The 27,033-nt window shown below is 42.4% G+C and overlaps 1 protein-coding gene across 9 annotated transcripts in view; it reads right to left on the bottom strand.

The window, feature by feature from the left end:
- Positions 1 to 27,033, bottom strand: part of LOC110530744 (runt-related transcription factor 2) — a 177,514-nt gene that overhangs the window by 73,247 nt on the left and 77,234 nt on the right. For 8 of the 9 annotated variants that reach the window (XR_016497563.1, XR_016497567.1, XR_016497568.1 and 5 more), the window contains exons 2-3: positions 23,719 to 23,981; positions 5,783 to 5,939 (exon numbers count right to left, since the gene is read on the bottom strand). Coding sequence is in view for 2 of the 9 variants with exons in the window: in XM_021613996.3 (XP_021469671.3) it covers positions 5,783 to 5,939; positions 23,719 to 23,981 (420 nt within the window). In the remaining 7 variants the exon portion in view is untranslated. The remainder of the gene's footprint in view (positions 1 to 5,782; positions 5,940 to 23,718; positions 23,982 to 27,033) is intronic. The other variant, XM_090242420.1, reaches the window with a different exon arrangement.

Raw genomic sequence — 27,033 nt, 5'->3', positions numbered from 1 at the left:
TCTGATTGAGAACCAATCTAGGCAACCATAGACATATAAACACCTAGAATAGGGAAACCCATAAACATATTAAAAAAAAAACTAGACAATACAAAACCAACACAAAACACCCATGTCACACCCTGACCTAACCAAATTATAAAGAAAACAAAGATAACTAAGGTCAGGGCGTGACAGAATCATTACACACCTATGAATCATTACACCACTATGAATCCTTACACCACTATGAATCATTACACCACTATGAATCATTACACCACTATGAATCATTACACCACTATGAATCATTACACCACTACGTATCATTACACCACTATGAATCATTACACCACTATGAATCATTACACCACTATGAATCATTACACCACTACGTATCATTTCACCAGAAGCATGAAAAATAAGCCAATGGGCTTGAAAACAGGTAGTATAGCATACACTCCAAAATGGGATGTGGTTTGACAAGAACACTGACATTTTGACAAGGCAGAGATGATTGTCTGAAACTGAGATGCGCGAGAACACCTGTGGAGGCATTATTTCTGCCCTGAAAACAATCAACAATGTCATGACGCTTGGTGTGTGACAGAATGTCTCTTTCCATTTCACCACTGTTTGGAGGCTGTTGCAAGTGGATGAACATGGGCTGGTAGCCTGGTGAAGGATCCCTTTGAAATGTTTGTTTGACAATCAGATGAAAAGATTACGACTGGTTGTGTTTATGTCAAAACAAAAGGTAACACATTTGAAAAGTTGAATGACAAATAACTAGGCCCACAGAGATGCTATTGAATTAATAGGGATTGTAAATATAATTATATGATTGTGCCTCAGGGCCGGCTGCCCATGAGGCAGGATTAGGCAGCCACCTAAAGTTGAAGTTTGACCAGGGAGAAATCTTCTGAGCTAAACTGACCAAGATGCACCTTCAAGAACACATAACACCTCACATTATTCTGCCGAAAAACAATGATAACTTCTCTCACCCAGTGGCATCACGGCAGGGACGTAAAATATGTAGCATGTCCACGCCCAGCGTGCCTCCCCAGCGTGCCTTATCAGCGTGCCTCTCCAGCGTGCCTCCCCAGGGTGCCTCCCCAGCGTGCCTCCCCAGCGTGCCTCCCCAGCGCGCCTCCCCAGGGTGTTGCTGGAGAGACGCAGCTTATCAAATGCCCAGGACGCCTCCCCAAGGCGCCTCCCCAGCGTGCCTCCCCAGGGCGCCTCCCCAGAGCGAAATTAATTTAACAAATTAATTTAACAGATGTTATGTACCCTGCGGTAGGAAAATAAGTACTCTATGACGTTTTTCTGTAGCCCATAAACTGGAGACCAAATGTATTACAATGTCATAAGACAGACTTTTAAAATCATTATTGTATTAATGAGGAGAGAGAGTGCAGGAGAAAATCCAATATAAAGGCAAAGCGGATAGACATCATCTTTGGAGCAAAGGCGGCATAATCACACAGATGTGGACAGCAAATGGTGCTGAAAGTATTTCATTTCAACAATGGTCTTCTTTTTTAATTTGCCTTCATTACAACAAGAGGGCATTGTTGGAGCCTATTTCTTCCTATAAAAACTAAAATAAGAGTTTTGACAGAAGCATTCATTCTATCCATAGATTTATCAGTATAATCAAATCCTCCAATACCGTCACCATGCACTTCTATATACCTCCGTGTCTAGGAAGGGCTTGGTGGATTTGGATAACACCAGGGCTCAAATTAAGTGAGGGTATGCCATACCCTTTGTTAATGAAAAGGGCAAAAGGATACCCATTGTTAGCTTTATATTAAATATATAAAAATGATCCAGATAATATGAAGCATTCTTTAACAATCTTTAAAATCTTTAAAATGCCCATAAAAAAACACATCTGATGCATATGAGGATATATTGATTCCTCTCCATGACCTGCTGGAGATGAGCTGCGGCCTTCGAGAAGATTAAAAATTGGACTCTGCTATTCTGTCCCTATTAATTACGTCGGTTCGAGTCCTCTGGGGGCAAAGGTCACTTTAGAAAGTGCCATGCTTAGAATAATAAGGATAATATTTATAATATGAAATAATTATAATTATAATATATTAATATTATAATAAGGATAATATTTATAATATGATATAATTACAATTATAATATATTAATATTATAATAAGGATAATATTTATAATATTATATTATAATTAAAATATTTATAATATTATATAACTATAGTTATAATATATTAATATTATAATAAGGATAATGTGTGTAATATTTATTTGCAAACAGCCACCATTTGGTTGCAGACACCGTGGTTTGACATTGGGAGAATGGTAAGGAGGCCTATTAATAATGTAGAGGTATAGATATAGAGATATAGACTCTGACCTCTTTATGAATATACGCCGTGGTTTGACATTGGGAGAATGGTAAGGAGGCCTATTTCTCAGTCTAAAATGAAACAACTTTTATTATACACTTTTCTTTGTAGATTTTTTTCAGAGCAACATTTTCTCTTTATTGTAAAGCTGTTTTTCCACAATCAGCCGCAAAAAAAACAAATATTACAAACTCATTTAATAGAGACATTGGTGGATTTTATCAGTTTAAAATATTAGGATATGGTATAGACATTAACCTCCCTATTAAACTGATTATATAACCTACTAACCAGGTGTGTTAAACATGCTGTTTCATTTGAGGCACGGGCATATGAATGGGCTGCTATTGTGTCCTATTCTGCCGATTATTAGCTGAGGAAAGAATTGGCCCGCGGCCAAACCTATTGCAGATCCCTGCTATACATACACTGTTCTAGTTTAGCAGGGAAAGGAGCGGTGTGGCAATTTTTTGTCTCGCCTGGGGCGCCAGAACATCCAGAATGTACATTTTTTGGGGTGCACATGCACACATAGGAGGTCCCATTCTGGGAAGAAATGTACTTTCACCCCTGGATATAGACAATAGCCTCTTTAATAATATAGACGTATAGATATAGACAATAACCTCTTTAATAATGTAAAGGTATAGATATATAGACATAGACACTGACCTCCTTACCAATATAGAGGTATAGATGTAGAGACATAGACACTGACCTCCTTAATTATATAGAGGTATAGATATAGTGGTACAGACACTGACCTCTTTAATGATATAGAGGTATAGATATAGAGATAGACAATAACCTCTTTAATAATGTAGAGTTATAGTTATATAGAGATATAGAGATGTAGACAATAACATCTTAATTAATATAGAGGTAGATATATAGAGATGTAGACAATAACCTCTTTGATAATATAGATGTATAGATATGGAGATATAGACAATAACCTCTTTAATAATGTAGAGGTAGATATATAGAGATATATACAATAACCCTTTTAATAATGTAGAGGTATAGATATAGAGACATAGACACTGACCTCGTTAATTAATATAGAGGCAGATATATAGAGATGTAGACAATAACCTCTTAATTAATATAGAGGTAGATGTATAGAGATGTAGACAATAACCTCTTTAATAATATAGAGGTATAGATATGGAGATTTAGACAATAACCTCATTAATAATGTAGATGTATAGATATATATATAGATATAGACAATAACCTCTTTAATAATGTAGAGGTAGAAATATAGAGATATATACAATAACCTCTACTAATATAGAGGTATAGATGTAGAGACATAGACACTGACCTCTTTACTAATATAGAGGTATAGATATATAGACATAGACACTGACCTACTTACTATTATAGAGGTATAGATGTAGAGACATAGACACTGACCTCCTTACTTCTAGAAGTATAGATATAGTGGTATAGACACTGGCCTCTTTAGTAATATAGAGGTATAGATATAGACAATAACCTCTTTAATAATGTAGAGGTATAGATATAGAGATATAGACAATAACCTATTTAATAAGAGGTGTAGATATACAGAGATATAGACAATAACATCATTAATAATGTAGAGGTATAGATATATAGAGATATAGACAATAACCTATTTAATAATGTAGATGTATAGATATAGAGATATAGACAATAACCTCTTTAATAATGTAGAGGTATAGATATACAGATATATAGACAATAACCTCTTTAATAATGAGAGGTAGATATATAGAGATGTAGACAATAAACTCACTAATAATGTAGAGGTATAGATATAGAGATATAGACAATAACCTCTTTAATAATACAGAGGTAGACATATAGAGATGTACACTGACCTCTTTACTATTATAGAGGTATATATATAGAGATGGACACTGACCTCTTTAATAATATAGAGGTATAGATATAGAGATATACAACAACCTCTTTAATAATATAGGGGCATAGATATATAGATATAGACACTGACCTTTTTACTAATCTAGAGGTATAGATATAGAGATAGAGACTGACCTCTTTATGAATATAGCGGTATAGGTATAGAGATATAGACACTGACCTATTTAATAATATAGAGGTATAGAGATATAGACACTGACCTCTTTAATAATATAGAGGTATAGATATAGAGATATAGACACTGACCTCTTTAATAGTATAGATATATAGACACTGACCTCTTTTATAATATAGAGGTATTAGATATAGAAATATAGACACTAAGTTCAGTTATTTAACCAGAAGAAGACCTGCCAAGAGGTCAGTACGGTGTACAGTTAGAAACCTTGACGTTAGAAACCTTTAATTTTGGAAGGGGACCTGTCAAGAGGTCAGCAGGAAGTCATCAGTGTGTACACATAACACAAGAACACAATACTTCAATACAAAACATTAAAAACAATCACAACGCTCAATTATATTGTCTTCTATCAAAGTTTTCAACTCAGACAGAGACACCCTCTCCTCAGGTTTGAAAGTCTTTTTTAGTTTGTTCCAAGACCAAGGAGCGTTGTAGGAGAATGATTGTTTCCCCATTTCAGTCCTTGCCCTAGGACCTGTGAATGAGAGCACTGACAGAGTGGAGGCTGTAGGATTGTGATGTTGTTATTGAGTAGGAAAGATACATTATGTACGGAAGAGGTCAAGCACTGCCTTGTACACAAATATGTACCAGTGTGTTCTGGGAGGAAGGAGGGCCACTCCACCATGTTATATAGTTCACAGTGATGGGTGAATGGTCTTGCATCAGTTATGACCCCAAGCTCTATGTGATTCACCAGGTCCAGCACCTTAAGGTTATTATGTCTTCTTCCTGACTTCCTGACTTTATTGTCCCCGTGGGGAAATATTGTTGCAGTGTCATGTACACATTTAAAGTGCCGTTTAAATACAACAACAAAAATTGACAATAAAATTTTCATAACAGTGACATACCAATAATAAAAAATAAAAATATTATAATAATTATAATAATTAAGAAAAAAACATTACAAAAAACATACTAGCCTACTGGCCTTATGGAGTCGATAGGAACATTAGCCCGAGCTATTTAGGAGGGATATCACACCTGGCACAAATTATTGTCTAGTTTTGTTTTTCCTGCTGAGGGGTGCCCTATACCCAGAGGGGAGCAGAGGCATGGAAATACTAGCAGAGGCATGGAAATACTAGCAGAGGCATGGAATTAATGTCACCATGATCCAACACAGTTTAAAAAAAATGTCACCATGATCCAACACAGATCAGAAATAATGTCACCATGATCCAAATAAAAACCCAATTTCAAATTCAGTTTGAAACGATCTGCATCCTTAGAAGCTCGGGCCGAAATATCATAGATATAGAGACATAGATACTGATCTAGGTAATATAGACACTGACCCCGTCCACTTCGGCCCACGAAGCGCAGGTCGTTGAAGCGAGCCACCTGGTTCTTCAGCACTCCCGATGCGTTCCGCAGCTCCGCCGAGTAGTTCTCATCGTTCCCTGCCATCACCGTGACGACCGTCCCATCAGTCACCTCTCCCAATGCCACAACCTGGGAAGGAAGAGGAGGAGGAGGAGGAGGAGGATGAGAGGAAGAATGGTCTGTTAAGAATAAATTCTTATTTTCAATGATGGCCTAGATGTTCAAAACGTACAAAACAATTTTCAATTCAACCGGTCATTGTTAGTTCTCCTCCGGAGTGCAGCAACAAAGGAATGAATGTAACCAATTCGCGCCCTAACGCACAGGTATTTTCTCGCGACACTCACTGAATTCACTCCCATAGAGCCAAAACTCGCAGGATTTGAACTATTAAACGCTCTACTGAATGAGGGCATCTAGTGGAAGACATAGAAAGTGTCCCCAGATCCATAGCTGGTTGGGAAGGGTGGGGGGCGATCACGTCAAAGTTGCCCCAACTTTCATGATCCCAAAACTAGTTTGGAAGAATGCCTGCCCTGTGAGTTCTGCTATACTTACAGACATAATTCCAACGGTTTTAGAAGCTTTAGAGTGTTTTCTATCCAATAATAATTATTATATGCATATATTAGCAATTTTGGATAGATTTTTTTTCAGTTTACTATGGGCATGCAATTCCTCCAAAGGGGGCAGTATTCTGCCTAGCCTTAAGAGGCTTTAGAAGGGCTATATAAATACATTTTAATATGTTGTGAAATCTGTTATGAATGTATGGTAACGTTATATGTGTAACTGCCTTAATGTTGCTGGACCCCAGGAAGAGTAGCTGCTGTCTTGACAGGAACTAATGGGGATCCATAATAAACCCCAGGAAGAGTAGCTGCTGCCTTGGCAGGAACTAATGGGGATCCATAATAAACCACAGGAAGAGTAGCTGCTGCCTTGGCAGGAACTAATTGGGATCCATAATAAACCCCAGGAAGAGTAGCTGCTGAAGGAACTAATGGGGATACATAATAAACTCCAGGAAGAGTAGCTGCTGCCTTGGCAGGAACTAATGGGGATCCATAATAAACCCCAGGAAGAGTAGTTGCTGCCTTGGCAGGAACTAATGGGGATCCAAAATAAACCCCAGGGAGAGTAACTGCTGCATTGACAGGAACTAATGGGGATCCATAATAAACCCCAGGAAGAGTAGCTGCTGCAGGAACAAATGGGGAACCATAATAAACCCCAGGAAGAGTAGCTGATGCATTGACAGGAACTAATGGGGATCCATAATAAACCCCAGGAAGAGTAGCTGCTGCCTTGGAAGGAGTAATGGGGATCTATAATACACCCCAGGAAGAGTAGCTGCTGCCATGGCAACAGGAACTAATGGGGATCCATAATAAACCCCAGGAAGAGTAGCTGCTGCAGGAACTAATGGGGATACATAATAAACCCCAGGAAGAGTAGCTGCTGCCTTGGCAGGAACTAATGGGGATCCATAATGAACCCCAGGAAGAGTAGCTGCTGCAGGAACTAATGGGGATCCATAATAAACCACAGGAAGAGTAGCTGCTGAAGGAACTAATGGGGATACATAATAAACCCCAGGAAGAGTAGCTGCTGAAGGAACTAATGGGGATCCATAATGAACCCCAGGAAGAGTAGCTGCTGAAGGAACTAATGGGGATCCATAATAAACCACAGGAAGAGTAGCTGCTGAAGGAACTAATGGGGATCCATAATAAACCACAGGAAGAGTAGCTGCTGAAGGAAATAATGGGGATACATAATAAACCCCAGGAATAGTAGCTGCTGCCTTGGCAGGAACTAATGGGGATCCATAATAAACCCCAGGAAGAGTTTCTGCTGCCTTGGCAGGAACTAATGGGGATACATAATAAACCCCAGGAAGAGTAGCTGCTGCCTTGGCAGGAACTAATGGGGATCCATAATAAACCCCAAGAATAGTAGCTGCTGCATTGACAGGAACTAATGGGGATCCATAATAAACCACAGGAAGAGTAGCTGCTGAAGGAACTAATGGGGATACATAATAAACCCCAGGAAGAGTAGCTGCTGCCTTGGCAGGAACTAATGGGGATCCATAATAAACCCCAAGAATAGTAGCTGCTGCATTGACAGGAACTAATGGGGATCCATAATAAACCCCAGGAAGAGTAGCTGCTGCCTTGGAAGGAGTAATGGGGATCCATAATACACCCCAGGAAGAGTAGCTGCTGCCATGGCAACAGGAACTAATGGGGATCCATAATAAACCCCAGGAAGAATAGCTGCTGCCTTGGCAGGAACTAATGGGGATCCATTTAAACCACAGGAAGAGTAGCTGCTGTCTTGGCAGGAACTAATGGGGATCCATAATAAACCCCAGGAAGAGTAGCTGCTGCCTTGGCAGTAACTAATGGGGATCCATAATAAACCCCAGGAAGAGTAGCTGCTGCCTTGGCAACAGGAACTAATGGGGATCCATAATAAACCCCAGGAAGAGTAGCTGCTGCCTTGGCAGGAACTAATGGGGATCCATAATAAACCCCAGGAAGAGTAGCTGCTGCCTTGGCAGGAACTAATGGGGATCCATAATAAACCGCAGGTAAGAGTAGCTGCTGCCTTGGCAGGAACTAATGGGGATCCATAATAAACCCCAGGAAGAGGAGCTGCTGCCTTGGCAACAGGAACTGATGGGTATCCATAATAATCCCCAGGAAGAGTATCTGCTGCAGGAACTAATGGGGATCCATAATAAACCCCAGGAAGAGTAGCTGCTGCCTTGGCAGGAGTAATGGGGATCCATAATAAACCCCAGGAAGAGTAGCTGCTGCCTTGGCAGGAACTAATGGGGATCCATAATAAACCCCAGGAAGAGTAGCTGCTGCCTTGGCAGGAACTAATGGGGATCCATAATAAACCCCAGGAAGAGTAGCTGCTGCCTTGGCAGGAACTAATGGGGATCCATAATAAACCCCAGGAAGAGTAGCTGCTGCCTTGGCAGGAACTAATGGGGATCCATAATAAACCCCAGGTAGAGTAGCTGCTGCCTTGGCAGGAACTAATGGGGATCCATAATAAACCCCAGGAAGAGTAGCTGCTGCCTTGTCAGGAAATAATGGGCATATGTGTTACATATTTCCATTAGACCATGTGTTATATATTTCCATGTGTTATATATTTCCATAAGACCATGTGTTATATGTTTCCATAAGACCATGTGTTATATATTTCCATAAGACCATGTGTTATATATTTTCATGTGTTATATATTTCCATAAGACCATGTGTTATATATTTCCATAAAACCATGTGTTATATATTTCCATGTGTTATATATTTCCATAAGACCATGTGTTATATATTTCCATAAGACCATGTGTTATATATTTCCATGTGTTATATATTTCCATAAGACCATGTGTTATATATTTCCATAAGACCATGTGTTATATATTTCCATAAGACCATGTGTTATATATTTCCATGTGTTATATATTTCCATAAGACCATGTGTTATATGTTTCCATAAGACCATGTGTTATATATTTCCATAAGAACATGTGTTATATATTCCCATAAGACCATGTGTTATATATTTCCATAAGACCATGTGTTATATATTTCCATGTGTAACGCTCGTCGTGGGTGGAAGAAGAGGAGGACCAATGTGCAGCGTGTTAAGTGTCCATATTGTTTTAATAACAATACTGAACACTGAACAAAAACAATAAAAGGACAAAACGAACAGTCCTGAACGGTGAAGCAAAACACAGAACAGAAAATAATCACCCACACAGGTGGGATAAGGCTACCTAAGTATGATTATCAATCAGAGACAACGAACGACACCTGCCTCTGATTGAGAACCATACCAGGCCAAACACAAAAACCACAACATAGAAAAAAGAACATAGACTACCCACCCAACTCACGCCCTGACCATACTAAAACAAAGACATAACAAAAGAACTAAGGTCAGAATGTGACAGTACTCCTCCCCCCCCCCCCCCCCCGACCCAAAGGTGCGGACTCCGGACGCAAAACCTGAACCTATAGGGGAGGGTCTGGATGGGCGATTCCGGCAGTTCCCGGAGTGAAGGGCGACTCTGACAGCTCCCGACTGACGGACGGCTCTGGCAGCTCAGGTCAGATGGGCGGCTCTGGCAGCTCCTGACAGAAGGGCGGCTCTGGCAGCTCCTGACAGACGGGCGGACATGGAGGGAGGAGACGGAGATACAGCCTGGTGCGTGGGGCTGCCACAGGACCTGCAGGAGGCCCGGTGCTTGGAGGAGGCACCGGATGGACCGGGCAATGGGGGAGCACTGGAGCCCTGGTGCGCAGCCTTGGCACCACTCCTCGCGGCTGGATCACCATTTTAGGCCGGATCATCCAGAGTGCAGGCACAGGTTGAACCGGGCTGTGGGTGAGCAGTGGACTTCTGATGCATACCACTCGCACCTCTCCCTTAGGCTCCATAACCAAATTCGCCCGGCACAGGTGGAGCGCAGGCATAGGACGCACTGCACCCTCCCAGCGCCCCGGGGAGACACAGCATGCAGAGCCGGCGCAGGATACCGAGGGCTGAAACGGCGTACTGGAGACCAATCCCGCTGGGCCTGTACAATACACCCTGGCTGGATGCCCACTCTTGCTTGTCACTTGCGGGGGGCTGGCCTATAGCCCACCGGGCTGTGAGCGCGAACTGGCGACACCGTGCGCTTGACCGCATAACACGGTGCCTGACCAGTACTGCGCTTCTTCCGGTAAGCACGAAGAGTGGGCTCAGGTCTCCAACCTGACTCAGCTTTGGCTGCCTCCAGCTCTGCTTTATTATATGCATATATTAGCAATTTTGGATAGATTTTTTTTCAGTTTACTATGGGCATGCAATTCCTCCAAAGGGGGCAGTATTCTGCCTAGCCTTAAGAGGCTTTAGAAGGGCTATATAAATACATTTTAATATGTTGTGAAATCTGTTATGAATGTATGGTAACGTTATATGTGTAACTGCCTTAATGTTGCTGGACCCCAGGAAGAGTAGCTGCTGTCTTGACAGGAACTAATGGGGATCCATAATAAACCCCAGGAAGAGTAGCTGCTGCCTTGGCAGGAACTAATGGGGATCCATAATAAACCACAGGAAGAGTAGCTGCTGCCTTGGCAGGAACTAATTGGGATCCATAATAAACCCCAGGAAGAGTAGCTGCTGAAGGAACTAATGGGGATACATAATAAACTCCAGGAAGAGTAGCTGCTGCCTTGGCAGGAACTAATGGGGATCCATAATAAACCCCAGGAAGAGTAGTTGCTGCCTTGGCAGGAACTAATGGGGATCCAAAATAAACCCCAGGGAGAGTAACTGCTGCATTGACAGGAACTAATGGGGATCCATAATAAACCCCAGGAAGAGTAGCTGCTGCAGGAACAAATGGGGAACCATAATAAACCCCAGGAAGAGTAGCTGATGCATTGACAGGAACTAATGGGGATCCATAATAAACCCCAGGAAGAGTAGCTGCTGCCTTGGAAGGAGTAATGGGGATCTATAATACACCCCAGGAAGAGTAGCTGCTGCCATGGCAACAGGAACTAATGGGGATCCATAATAAACCCCAGGAAGAGTAGCTGCTGCAGGAACTAATGGGGATACATAATAAACCCCAGGAAGAGTAGCTGCTGCCTTGGCAGGAACTAATGGGGATCCATAATGAACCCCAGGAAGAGTAGCTGCTGCAGGAACTAATGGGGATCCATAATAAACCACAGGAAGAGTAGCTGCTGAAGGAACTAATGGGGATACATAATAAACCCCAGGAAGAGTAGCTGCTGAAGGAACTAATGGGGATCCATAATGAACCCCAGGAAGAGTAGCTGCTGCAGGAACTAATGGGGATCCATAATAAACCACAGGAAGAGTAGCTGCTGAAGGAACTAATGGGGATCCATAATAAACCACAGGAAGAGTAGCTGCTGAAGGAACTAATGGGGATACATAATAAACCCCAGGAATAGTAGCTGCTGCCTTGGCAGGAACTAATGGGGATCCATAATAAACCCCAGGAAGAGTAGCTGCTGCCTTGGCAGGAACTAATGGGGATACATAATAAACCCCAGGAAGAGTAGCTGCTGCCTTGGCAGGAACTAATGGGGATCCATAATAAACCCCAAGAATAGTAGCTGCTGCATTGACAGGAACTAATGGGGATCCATAATAAACCACAGGAAGAGTAGCTGCTGAAGGAACTAATGGGGATACATAATAAACCCCAGGAAGAGTAGCTGCTGCCTTGGCAGGAACTAATGGGGATCCATAATAAACCCCAAGAATAGTAGCTGCTGCATTGACAGGAACTAATGGGGATCCATAATAAACCCCAGGAAGAGTAGCTGCTGCCTTGGAAGGAGTAATGGGGATCCATAATACACCCCAGGAAGAGTAGCTGCTGCCATGGCAACAGGAACTAATGGGGATCCATAATAAACCCCAGGAAGAATAGCTGCTGCCTTGGCAGGAACTAATGGGGATCCATTTAAACCACAGGAAGAGTAGCTGCTGCCTTGGCAGGAACTAATGGGGATCCATAATAAACCCCAGGAAGAGTAGCTGCTGCCTTGGCAGTAACTAATGGGGATCCATAATAAACCCCAGGAAGAGTAGCTGCTGCCTTGGCAACAGGAACTAATGGGGATCCATAATAAACCCCAGGAAGAGTAGCTGCTGCCTTGGCAGGAACTAATGGGGATCCATAATAAACCCCAGGAAGAGTAGCTGCTGCCTTGGCAACAGGAACTGATGGGTATCCATAATAATCCCCAGGAAGAGTATCTGCTGCAGGAACTAATGGGGATCCATAATAAACCCCAGGAAGAGTAGCTGCTGCCTTGGCAGGAGTAATGGGGATCCATAATAAACCCCAGGAAGAGTAGCTGCTGCCTTGGCAGGAACTAATGGGGATCCATAATAAACCCCAAGAAGAGTAGCTGCTGCCTTGGCGGGAACTAATGGGGATCCATAAAAAACCCCAGGAAGAGTAGCTGCTGCCTTGGCAGGAACTAATGGGGATCCATAATAAACCCCAGGAAGAGTAGCTGCTGCCTTGGCATGATTTAATGGGGATCCATAATAAACCCCAGGAAGAGTAGTCGTTGCCTCGGCAGGAACTAATGGGGATCCATAATAAACCCCAGGAAGAGTAGCTGCTGCCTTGGCAGTAGTAATGGGGATCCATAATAAACCCCAGGAAGAGTAGCTTCCTCCTAGGCAACAGGAACTAATGGGGATTCATAATAAACCCCAGGAAAAGTAGCTGCTGCCTTGGCAGGAACTAATGGGGATCCATAATAAACCACAGGAAGAGTAGCTGCTGCCTTGGCAGGAACAAATGGGGATTCATAATAAGCCCCAGGAAGAGTAGCTGCTGCCTTGGCAGGAAATAATGGGGATCCATAATAAACCCCAGGAAGAGTTGCTGCTGACTTGGCAGGAACTAATGGGGATCAACAATAAACCCGGGAACAGTAGCTGCTGCCTTGACAGGAACTAACGGGGTCCATAATAAACACCAAGAAGAGTAGCTACTGCCTTGGCAGGAACTAATGGGGATCCATAATAAACCCCAGGAAGAGTAGCTGCTGCCTTGGCAGGAACTAATGGGGATACATAATAAACCCCAGGAAGAGTAGCTGTTGCATTGGCAGGAACTAATGGGGATCCACAATGAACCCAAGGAAGAGTAGCTGCTGCAGGAACTAATGGGGATCCATAGTAAACCCCGGGAAGAGTAGCTGCTGCCTTGGCAGGAACTAATGGGGGAACTTTGCAGGAACTAATTGGGATCCATAATAAACCCCAGGAAGAGTAGCGGCTGCCTTGGCAGGAACTAATGGGGATCCATAATAAACCCCAGGAAGAGTAGCTGCTGCCTTGGCAGGAACTAATGGGGATCAACAATAAACCCGGGAACAGTAGCTGCTGCCTTGACAGGAAGTATAGGGGATCCATAATAAACCCCAGGAAGAGTAGCTGCTGCCTTGGCAGGAACTAATGGGGATCCATAATAAACCCCAGGAAGAGTAGCTGCTGCCTTGGCAGGAACTAATGGGGATACATAATAAACCCCAGGAAGAGTAGCTGTTGCCTTGGCAAGAACTAATGGGGATCCATAATAAACCCCAGGAAGAGTAGCTGCCGCCTTGACAGGAACTAATGGGGATCCACAATAAACCCGGGAACAGTAGCTGCTGCCTTGACAGGAACTAACGGGGATCCATAATAAACCCCAGGAAGATTAGCTGCTGCCTTGGCAGGAACTAATGGGGATCCATAATAAACCCCAGGAAGAGTAGTTGCTGCCTTGACAGGAACTAATGGGGATCCACAATAAACCCGGGAACAGTAGCTGCTGCCTTGACAGGAACTAACGGGGATCCATAATAAACCCCAGGAAGAGTAGCTGCTGCCTTGGCAACAGGAACTAATGGGGATCCATAATAAACCCCAGGAAGAGTAGCTGCTGCCTTGGCAGGAACTAATGGGGATCCATAATAAACCCCAGGAAGAGTAGCTGCTGCCTTGGCAGGAACTAATGGGGATCCATAATAAACCGCAGGTAAGAGTAGCTGCTGCCTTGGCAGGAACTAATGGGGATCAATAATAAACCCCAGGAAGAGGAGCTGCTGCCTTGGCAACAGGAACTGATGGGTATCCATAATAATCCCCAGGAAGAGTATCTGCTGCAGGAACTAATGGGGATCCATAATAAACCCCAGGAAGAGTAGCTGCTGCCTTGGCAGGAGTAATGGGGATCCATAATAAACCCCAGGAAGAGTAGCTGCTGCCTTGGCAGGAACTAATGGGGATCCATAATAAACCCCAAGAAGAGTAGCTGCTGCCTTGGCGGGAACTAATGGGGATCCATAAAAAACCCCAGGAAGAGTAGCTGCTGCCTTGGCAGGAACTAATGGGGATCCATAATAAACCCCAGGAAGAGTAGCTGCTGCCTTGGCATGATTTAATGGGGATCCATAATAAACCCCAGGAAGAGTAGTCGTTGCCTCGGCAGGAACTAATGGGGATCCATAATAAACCCCAGGAAGAGTAGCTGCTGCCTTGGCAGTAGTAATGGGGATCCATAATAAACCCCAGGAAGAGTAGCTTCCTCCTAGGCAACAGGAACTAATGGGGATTCATAATAAACCCCAGGAAAAGTAGCTGCTGCCTTGGCAGGAACTAATGGGGATCCATAATAAACCACAGGAAGAGTAGCTGCTGCCTTGGCAGGAACAAATGGGGATTCATAATAAGCCCCAGGAAGAGTAGCTGCTGCCTTGGCAGGAAATAATGGGGATCCATAATAAACCCCAGGAAGAGTTGCTGCTGACTTGGCAGGAACTAATGGGGATCAACAATAAACCCGGGAACAGTAGCTGCTGCCTTGACAGGAACTAACGGGGTCCATAATAAACACCAAGAAGAGTAGCTACTGCCTTGGCAGGAACTAATGGGGATCCATAATAAACCCCAGGAAGAGTAGCTGCTGCCTTGGCAGGAACTAATGGGGATACATAATAAACCCCAGGAAGAGTAGCTGTTGCATTGGCAGGAACTAATGGGGATCCACAATGAACCCAAGGAAGAGTAGCTGCTGCAGGAACTAATGGGGATCCATAGTAAACCCCGGGAAGAGTAGCTGCTGCCTTGGCAGGAACTAATGGGGGAACTTTGCAGGAACTAATTGGGATCCATAATAAACCCCAGGAAGAGTAGCGGCTGCCTTGGCAGGAACTAATGGGGATCCATAATAAACCCCAGGAAGAGTAGCTGCTGCCTTGGCAGGAACTAATGGGGATCAACAATAAACCCGGGAACAGTAGCTGCTGCCTTGACAGGAAGTATAGGGGATCCATAATAAACCCCAGGAAGAGTAGCTGCTGCCTTGGCAGGAACTAATGGGGATCCATAATAAACCCCAGGAAGAGTAGCTGCTGCCTTGGCAGGAACTAATGGGGATACATAATAAACCCCAGGAAGAGTAGCTGTTGCCTTGGCAAGAACTAATGGGGATCCATAATAAACCCCAGGAAGAGTAGCTGCCGCCTTGACAGGAACTAATGGGGATCCACAATAAACCCGGGAACAGTAGCTGCTGCCTTGACAGGAACTAACGGGGATCCATAATAAACCCCAGGAAGATTAGCTGCTGCCTTGGCAGGAACTAATGGGGATCCATAATAAACCCCAGGAAGAGTAGTTGCTGCCTTGACAGGAACTAATGGGGATCCACAATAAACCCGGGAACAGTAGCTGCTGCCTTGACAGGAACTAACGGGGATCCATAATAAACCCCAGGAAGATTAGCTGCTGCCTTGGCAGGAACTAATGGGGATCCATAATAAACCCCAGGAAGAGTAGTTGCTGCCTTGGCAGGAACTAATGGGGATCCATAATAAACCCCAGGAAGAGTAGCTGCTGCCTTGGCAGGAACTAATGGGGATCCATAATAAACCCCAGGTAGAGTAGCTGCTGCCTTGGCAGGAACTAATGGGGATCCATAATAAACCCCAGGAAGAGTAGCTGCTGCCTTGGCAGGAACTAATGGGGATCCATAATAAACCCCAGGTAGAGTAGCTGCTGCCTTGGCAGGAACTAATGGGGATCCATAATAAACCCCAGGAAGAGTAGTTGCTGCCTTGACAGGAACTAATGGGGATCCACAATAAACCCGGGAACAGTAGCTGCTGCCTTGACAGGAACTAACGGGGTCCATAATAAACACCAAGAAGAGTAGCTACTGCCTTGGCAGGAACTAATGGGGATCCATAATAAACCCCAGGAAGAGTAGCTGCTGCCTTGGCAGGAACTAATGGGGATACATAATAAACCCCAGGAAGAGTAGCTGTTGCATTGGCAGGAACTAATGGGGATCCACAATGAACCCAAGGAAGAGTAGCTGCTGCAGGAACTAATGGGGATCCATAGTAAACCCCGGGAAGAGTAGCTGCTGCCTTGGCAGGAACTAATGGGGGAACTTTGCAGGAACTAATTGGGATCCATAATAAACCCCAGGAAGAGTAGCGGCTGCCTTGGCAGGAACTAATGGGGATCCATAATAAACCCCAGGAAGAGTAGCTGCTGCCTTGGCAGGAACTAATGGGGATCAACAATAAACCCGGGAACAGTAGCTGCTGCCTTGACAGGAAGTATAGGGGATCCATAATAAACCCCAGGAAGAGTAGCTGCTGCCTTGGCAGGAACTAATGGGGATCCATAATAAACCCCAGGAAGAGTAGCTGCTGCCTTGGCAGGAACTAATGGGGATACATAATAAACCCCAGGAAGAGTAGCTGTTGCCTTGGCAAGAACTAATGGGGATCCATAATAAACCCCAGGAAGAGTAGCTGCCGCCTTGACAGGAACTAATGGGGATCCACAATAAACCCGGGAACAGTAGCTGCTGCCTTGACAGGAACTAACGGGGATCCATAATAAACCCCAGGAAGATTAGCTGCTGCCTTGGCAGGAACTAATGGGGATCCATAATAAACCCCAGGAAGAGTAGTTGCTGCCTTGACAGGAACTAATGGGGATCCACAATAAACCCAGGAACAGTAGCTGCTGCCTTGACAGGAACTAACGGGGATCCATAATAAACCCCAGGAAGATTAGCTGCTGCCTTGGCAGGAACTAATGGGGATCCATAATAAACCCCAGGAAGAGTAGTTGCTGCCTTGGCAGGAACTAATGGGGATCCATAATAAACCCCAGGAAGAGTAGCTGCTGCCTTGGCAGGAACTAATGGGGATCCATAATAAACCCCAGGTAGAGTAGCTGCTGCCTTGGCAGGAACTAATGGGGATCCATAATAAACCCCAGGAAGAGTAGCTGCTGCCTTGGCAGGAACTAATGGGGATCCATAATAAACCCCAGGTAGAGTAGCTGCTGCCTTGGCAGGAACTAATGGGGATCCATAATAAACCCCAGGAAGAGTAGCTGCTGCCTTGTCAGGAAATAATGGGCATATGTGTTACATATTTCCATTAGACCATGTGTTATATATTTCCATGTGTTATATATTTCCATAAGACCATGTGTTATATGTTTCCATAAGACCATGTGTTATATATTTCCATAAGACCATGTGTTATATATTTTCATGTGTTATATATTTCCATAAGACCATGTGTAATATATTTCCATAAAACCATGTGTTATATATTTCCATGTGTTATATATTTCCATAAGACCATGTGTTATATATTTCCATAAGACCATGTGTTATATATTTCCATGTGTTATATATTTCCATAAGACCATGTGTTATATATTTCCATAAGACCATGTGTTATATATTTCCATAAGACCATGTGTTATATATTTCCATGTGTTATATATTTCCATAAGACCATGTGTTATATGTTTCCATAAGACCATGTGTTATATATTTCCATAAGAACATGTGTTATATATTCCCATAAGACCATGTGTTATATATTTCCATAAGACCATGTGTTATATATTTCCATGTGTAACGCTCGTCGTGGGTGGAAGAAGAGGAGGACCAATGTGCAGCGTGGTAAGTGTCCATATTGTTTTAATAACAATACTGAACACTGAACAAAAACAATAAAAGGACAAAACGAACAGTCCTGAACGGTGAAGCAAAACACAGAACAGAAAATAATCACCCACACAGGTGGGATAAGGCTACCTAAGTATGATTATCAATCAGAGACAACGAACGACACCTGCCTCTGATTGAGAACCATACCAGGCCAAACACAAAAACCACAACATAGAAAAAAGAACATAGACTACCCACCCAACTCACGCCCTGACCATACTAAAACAAAGACATAACAAAAGAACTAAGGTCAGAATGTGACAGTACTCCTCCCCCCCCCCCCCCCCCCCCCGACCCAAAGGTGCGGACTCCGGACGCAAAACCTGAACCTATAGGGGAGGGTCTCGGTGGGCGATTCCGGCTGTTCCCGGAGTGAAGGGCGACTCTGACAGCTCCCGACTGACGGACGGCTCTGGCAGCTCAGGTCAGATGGGCGGCTCTGGCAGCTCCTGACAGAAGGGCGGCTCTGGCAGCTCCTGACAGACGGGCGGACATGGAGGGAGGAGACGGAGATACAGCCTGGTGCGTGGGGCTGCCACAGGACCTGCAGGAGGCCCGGTGCTTGGAGGAGGCACCGGATGGACCGGGCAATGGGGGAGCACTGGAGCCCTGGTGCGCAGCCTTGGCACCACTCCTCGCGGCTGGATCACCATTTTAGGCCGGATCATCCAGAGTGCAGGCACAGGTTGAACCGGGCTGTGGGTGAGCAGTGGACTTCTGATGCATACCACTCGCACCTCTCCCTTAAGCTCCATAACCAAATTCGCCCGGCACAGGTGGAGCGCAGGCATAGGACGCACTGCACCCTCCCAGCGCCCCGGGGAGACACAGCATGCAGAGCCGGCGCAGGATACCGAGGGCTGAAACGGCGTACTGGAGACCAATCCCGCTGGGCCTGTACAATACACCCTGGCTGGATGCCCACTCTTGCTTGTCACTTGCGGGGGGCTGGCCTATAGCCCACCGGGCTGTGAGCGCGAACTGGCGACACCGTGCGCTTGACCGCATAACACGGTGCCTGACCAGTACTGCGCTTCTTCCGGTAAGCACGAAGAGTGGGCTCAGGTCTCCAACCTGACTCAGCTTTGGCTGCCTCCAGCTCTGCCTTGGGGCGGCGATATTCCCCAGCCTGTGCCCAGGGTCCCTTTCCGTCAAGTATCTCCTCCCATGTCCACGGGTCCGGAGATCGCTACTGCCCGATACCACGCTGCTTGGTCCTTGGTTGGTGGGTGTTTCTGTAACGCTCGTCGTGGGAGGAAGAAGAGGAGGACCAATGTGCAGCGTGGTAAGTGTCCATATTGTTTTAATAACAATACTGAACACTGAACAAAAACAATAAAAGGACAAAACGAACAGTCCTGAACGGTGAAACAAAACACAGAACAGAAAATAATCACCCACACAGGTGGGATAAGGCTACCTAAGTATGATTATCAATCAGAGACAACGAACGACACCTGCCTCTGATTGAGAACCATACCAGGCCAAACACCAAACCACAACATAGAAAAAAGAACATAGACTACCCACCCAACTCACGCCCTGACCATACTAAAACAACGACATAACAAAAGAACTAAGGTCAGAACGTGACACCATAAGACCATGTGTTATATATTTCCATAAGACCATATGTTATATATTTCCATAAGACCATGTGTTATATATTTCCATGTGTTATATATTTCCATAAGACCATGTGTAATATATTTCCATGTGTTATATATTTCCATAAGACCATGTGTTATATATTTCCATAAGACCATGTGTTATATATTTCCATGTGTTATATATTTCCATTAGACCATGTGTTATATATTTCCATGTGTTATATATTTCCATAAGACCGTGTGTTATATATTTCCATAAGACCGTGTGTTATATATTTCCATAAGACCATGTGTTATATATTTCCATAAGACCATGTGTTATATATTTCCATAAGACCATGTGTTATATATTTCCATGTGTTATATATTTCCATAAGACCATGTGTTATATATTTCCATAAGACCATGTGTTATATATTTCCATAAGACCGTGTGTTATATATTTCCATGTGTAATTTAATTCCATAAGACCGTGTGTTATATATTTCCATGTGTTATATAATTCCATTAGACCGTGTGTTATATATTTCCATGTGTTGTATATTTCCATAAGACCATGTGTTATATATTTCCATGTGTTATATAATTCCATAAGACCATGTGTTATATATTTCCATGTGTTGTATATTTCCATAAGACCATTTGTTATATATTTCCATAAGACCATTTGTTATATATTTCCATAAGACCATGTGTTATGTATTTCCATAAGACCATGTGTTATATATTTCCATGTGTTATATATTTCCATAAGACCATGTGTTATATATTTCCATGAGACCCTGTGTTATATAATTCCATAAGACCATGTGTTATATATTTCCATGTGTTATATATTTCCATAAGACCATGTGTTATATATTTCCATAAGACCATGTGTTATATGTTTCCATGTGTAATATAATTCCATAAGACCGTGTGTTATATATTTCCATAAAACCATGTGTTATATATTTCCATGTGTAATTTAATTCCATAAGACCATGTGTTATATATTTCCATAAGACCATGTGTTATATATTTCCATGTGTAATTTAATTCCATAAGACCATGTGTTATATATTTCCATGTGTAATTTAATTCCATAAGACCATGTCTTATATATTTCCATGTGTAATTTAATTCCATAAGACCATGTGTTATATATTTCCATGTGTAATTTAATTCCATAAGACCATGTCTTATATATTTCCATGTGTAATTTAATTCCATAAGACCATGTGTTATATATTTCCATGTGTAATTTAATTCCATAAGACCATGTGTTATATATTTCCATGTGTAATTTAATTCCATAAGACCATGTGTTATATATTTCCATGTGTAATTTAATTCCATAAGACCATGTGTTATATATTTCCATGTGTAATTTAATTCCATAAGACCATGTGTGATATATTTCCATGTGTAATTTAATTCCATAAGACCATGTGTTATATATTTCCATAAGACCATGTGTTATATATTTCCATAAAACCATGTGTTATATATTTCCATGTGTAATTTAATTCCATAAGACCATGTGTTATATATTTCCATAAGACCATGTGTTATATATTTCCATGAAACCATGTGTTATATATTTCCATGTGTAATTTAATTCCATAAGACCATGTGTTATATATTTCCATAAAACCATGTGTTATATATTTCCATGTGTAATTTAATTCCATAAGACCATGTGTTATATATTTCCATGTGTAATTTAATTCCATAAGACCATGTGTTATATATTTCCATGTGTAATTTAATTCCATAAGACCATGTGTTATATATTTCCATAAAACCATGTGTTATATATTTCCATGTGTTATATATTTCCATAAAACCATGTGTTATATATTTCCATGTGTTATATATTTCCATAAAACCATGTGTTATATATTTCCATAAGACCATGTGTTATATATTTCCATGTGTAATTTAATTCCATAAGACCATGTGTTATATATTTCCATAAGACCATGTGTAATTTAATTCCATAAAACCATGTGTTATATATTTCCATAAGACCATGTGTTATATATTTCCATGTGTAATTTAATTCCATAAGACCATGTGTTATATATTTCCATGTGTAATTTAATTCCATAAGACCATGTGTTATATATTTCCATAAAACCATGTGTTATATATTTCCATGTGTAATTTAATTCCATAAGACCATGTGTTATATATTTCCATGTGTAATTTAATTCCATAAGACCGTGTGTTATATATTTCCACGAGGACCTGTACTTCGTAAAAAAAAAGTTGCTGCGGCTGAGACCTTCTCACTAACAAAATATTCCTGAGGTTCAGTTCTAGAAATAAGAATCCAAAAAAAATATCTTAATTTACTGTGAGAAAATTCAGAATCTCTTAAAAACACAAGACATGTAAGTGAATCCATTCTGTAAAGGGAGAGAGTCATTCCTTTATCGTGTTGAGTCCCCAGATAGCTGGAGGACACATCCTTTATCTGATACCATGACTACAGGTTAACACGTTGCATAACAACGGTGGAACTACAACTAACAACTCCTTGTAATAACACGAGAAGTGGTCCAATTAGAACGTAGAGTACCAACACTACAAAGGTTTATTATAAACACCTAATGATTGGGTAGTTGACAGGGCCGTAGATCTCTGTAATAACACTTAATATACATATTTAATATACAGATTAGATTCATCTTCTGTCAGTTTTAATTATCGGCCTTTGATGGCCGATATCAATATGTCAAAAGGAAAAATATAAACATATAGGCACAATAAAATAAATAAATGTACACATCAAAAATCAACTATGAATTGTTTTAATGGAAGGTAATAGTGGTAACTGTTAATAACTGGTGCTCCCTGTCATGTCTGTGATGCATTAGGCCTACAAATCAACATCCGTTATTCATTTATATAACTTTCCAACCAATAGATGACGTTTTAGAATTGCGAGGGAAAAGATATCTTCTATCAAACTTATTTTATGGTTTATTTAGTGTAGGCCACTGGTAATATTATGGAAGCTGCATGCATTTTACTTAATTATGTTGTCGAATTAAATTACAATTAAGAGTAAAACATTTAATAGAACAATGGTAAAATGTCCCCCATTTTCTAAGTTAATTTGAATAGAGAGCAATATAATTATTTCAATAAGTACAATTAGGAAATAATATCTAATGGCGGTGAGAGACACAACAGCATGATTCTAATGTCCCCTACGCCAGCCTGTCTGTTAGTCTGTCTCCCATACAGAGACAATAACAGAGATGTGTCATATGAACTAAGGTTTCCAACATGTCGATGAAACATATCCAACATGGTTCCGTTCTGCGCCTCTCTGCTCCCAATTGTAAACTTTAAACAATCATGCTTTGTTAATTATATCCTGAAAGACGCACGGTACGTATTTATGTCTGTAACTCTAATTTGCTGAAATACTACAACGGTAAATTGTGCAGACCTGCTATAGACAAAAATTCTTGCAGAAACGGAAATTCAAGCTCATAATTTGTAATGCGCATTTAAGGGCAGTGCAATAATATTTTATGCAAATATAAACACATGTGTTTGACCCAAACGCCAAGAGGAAATCAGTCAGACCTTTTCTCTCAATATTCAATAGAACGAATACAGCTGCCTAAAGAAAGTGTTCTGTTCATTACAAAGTATACAGTACTAGAAGAGAGTGGTATTTACTTTGAAGGCGACGGGCAGCGTCTTGTTGCAGCGCCAGTGAGAGGGCAGGACGGAGCAGAGGAAGTTGGGGCTGTCAGTCCGGACCAGCTCGGCCGGGTGGTCCGCTATGATCTCAGCCATGCTGCGGTTCTCCTGCAGGCGCAGCCTTGGCACCGTGCTGTCCTGCTGACCGGTCCCGGACGGCGTGTTGAGCTCGTTCATCTTGGCCGGGAGCGGCTGGAGGCTACTGGACGGCGGGCTAAACCTCCGCGTGGCACTGGGATCTACGGGAATGCGCATCACAACAGACTATGGGTTAGCAGACAGCCAGCGAGCACGGGAAAGAGTCTAGACCACCAAGCCAGTTCTCCTCTGCTCTCCTGTCCCCTCCACCGGAGTGACTCTGTCTGTTTGCTCGGCTCTGTTCGGCACGGCTAGTGAGCTTCAGCTCTCCTGCCAACGGAAAATGGGACTCGCTTCTCTCAGCGCGCTGAGTTGCTAAACTTCTCTCCACTACAGACTTCGGTTGGATAGGAGGGCGCCTCCGAACCTCAAAATAAAACCGTCTGCAGCTGGAAAACCACGTCTGACTGAACGCGCAAGGGGGATTTTTGATGACAAGGTCTTAGGAAATGTTCTTGTCAGTGTCCGTGTCAAAACCCCAGACCGAATTCTTCGTGTGAAATTATATAAGCCTGATTAAAATTCAAGCAATCCATCATTACAAAAATAAACAAAACTGCGACAATAATCTGCCCAGATGTTTTCTACATTAAAAGTATTTCATTTCTGTAAAAGTCAGGCCAAGACTTCAGTTGCTTCACTTGGGTCGTTGTGACAAATTGAAATCCTCGAGCCTGCGGGCTATTTCACGTACAGAACCCATTCAAAGGCACGAGAATAAAGGTATGAAAACTGCTTTGAACAATAATCTACACCAGTAGTCACCAACCTATTCTGAGTCAAGAGCTCTTTCTGAGTACAAAAGCAAGCCAAGATCTACAGTTCATATGTTTTTTTAAACCATGACTTAAAAACACAAACTTATGCAACATTAACCTACTAGAAATTATGTTTATAAAATAAGCTATAGGTCCAATATATTGGCAGTAGTTGAATTGCACTGCCAATGTTGTTGTTTTCAGAACATTTTGAAAATATCTTTAAAAAACATGTTGGTATATGATCACACACTATTAGGGCTCCCGAGTGGCATAGAGGTCTAAGACACTTCATCTCAGTGCTAGAGGTATCACTACAGACACTGGTTCGATTTCAAACTGTATCACAACCGGCCGTGATTGGGAGTCCCTTACGGCTGCGCACAATTGGCCCGGCGTCGTCCGGGTTAGGCCGTCAGTGTAAATAAGAATTTGTATTTAAATGACTTGCCTAGCTAAATAAATACATGTATTGTGAGGCACAGCTGAGTGAGCATAATAAATCGTTTTTTATTGGACTGGTGGCCTGCATCTGATGGCCAGTCTGATGAGAGGGAGGGAGGGCAGAAGTGATTCTGCGTTTAGATGGTAGGAGGTAGATCCGGCAACCAGGATGTCATTGTTTTCAATGTGAGCACGGAGGTAAATACCGTTGAGCCTGGTTGTGAATGCAGTCACCCGCCACCGTAGACGGGACTTGTAGCCAGAGTTCAAGTATTTCTACTTTTGCTGCGTTGTTTTCTACCAGATGTTGACTTGCACTGTTTGTTTACTGAAATCCCCATATCAACGCATACAGCCCTGCTGGCTTTCTTTTGCCCTCACGGTGTTTCTTACTTTCCTGTCCCGCTAAACCGACAGGTATGACGTTTTTGCGCCTTTCACCCGACTCGCCGTCCCTCTGCTCTCCCTCCCCCCGCTGAGAAAAGGGGACACAGTCTTCCAGCTGATGGTGAAACTCAAGTGACACTGCATTAGTTCTTCCTCGTGCACCAATTCAATTCCTATGACCAGAGAAAGTTAAATATCCCTCGATAATTAAATGTATGAGAAATAGAATTTGGACAAATTCAAGAGGCAGAAGGAAATGTAAATTCCATCTCTCCTCCAAAATACGCAATATCATCGTTGCTATATTCAACTCCCTATCAATATTTACGTCATAATACAGACGTTGTATTATGGTCATGATTTGAGAAGTATGACTGTTTGAATGAACGGGCACCCGTTGACTCCATTTCATAACGTTCCGTGGTGCGGAGAACGGCTGTTATCTTTACTCAGTACAGATTTAGGCTGGTTTGAACTACAGGTCTATCTAACCCATTCTCTCTCTCTCTCTCTCTCTCTCTCTCTCTCTCTCTCTCTCTCTCTCTCTCACTCTCACTCTCACTCTCTCTCTCTCTCTCTCTCTCTCTCACACACACACACACACACACACCTGCTTGTGCTGGGTCAGTTAGTCTCAGGACAGCTGGGTGTAGTGAGGACTAGCCCAACCTTGTTGCTTTCTTCTAAAATGCTCAGTTGGCATTTTGTGTTAACAAGGCATTCTGTCTCAGTGTGTTTTCCCATGGATGTCAGAGTAGGAAACTAACATGGTGCAGATATATTTACATTTCACCCTGAGTATAAGACTGGTTCATTAATCATTTTCAGATTTTCTTGAATGTTTAGGAACTTTGTTCAAGGCCTTCATATTCTAAGTGTTCCAAAAGCAGGCAATCTATAATGTGAATGGGTTGAGAATATGTATTTATATTCTCTGCTCTTGTCTCTAATATGTTCTGGGGGGTTGTGGGTAGTGTAGTCTTACATCCTCCTGGGTGTAGTGCAGTCTTACCACATTACTTTACATACCTTTACCATCTCTGCGTCCTTGGAAATAAATGCATTATAGATGTTGAACTTTTTGTGAGAGTTGTGAATCTGAGACAGAATGTTAGGGGTTACTTTCAGACAGAATAGTAGGGGTTAATTTCAGACAGAATGTTAGGGGTTACTTTCAGACAGAATATTAGGGGGTAATTTCAGACAGAATATTAGGGATTAATTTCAGACAGAATAGTAGGGGTTAATTTCAGACAGAATATTTGGGGTTACTTTCAGACAGAATATTAGGGGGTAATTTCAGACAGAATCTTAGTGTTAATTTCAGACAGAATGTTAGGGGTTAATTTCAGACAGAATATTAGGGGTTAATTTCAGACAGAATATTAGGGGTTAATTTCAGACAGAATATTAGGGGTTAATTTCAGACAGAATCTTAGTGTTAATTTCAGACAGAATATTAGGGGTTAATTTCAGACAGAAGAGTAGGGGTTCATTTCAGACAGAAGAGTAGGGGTTCATTTCAGACAGAAGAGTAGGGGTTCATTTCAGACAGAATATTTTT

This window comes from Oncorhynchus mykiss, chromosome 8 (assembly GCF_057628025.1).
Source record: "Oncorhynchus mykiss isolate SJ-2025 chromosome 8, ASM5762802v1, whole genome shotgun sequence".
In the NCBI taxonomy this organism is placed as follows: domain Eukaryota; kingdom Metazoa; phylum Chordata; class Actinopteri; order Salmoniformes; family Salmonidae; genus Oncorhynchus; species Oncorhynchus mykiss.
This window is presented reverse-complemented; position numbering and strand designations above follow the sequence as displayed.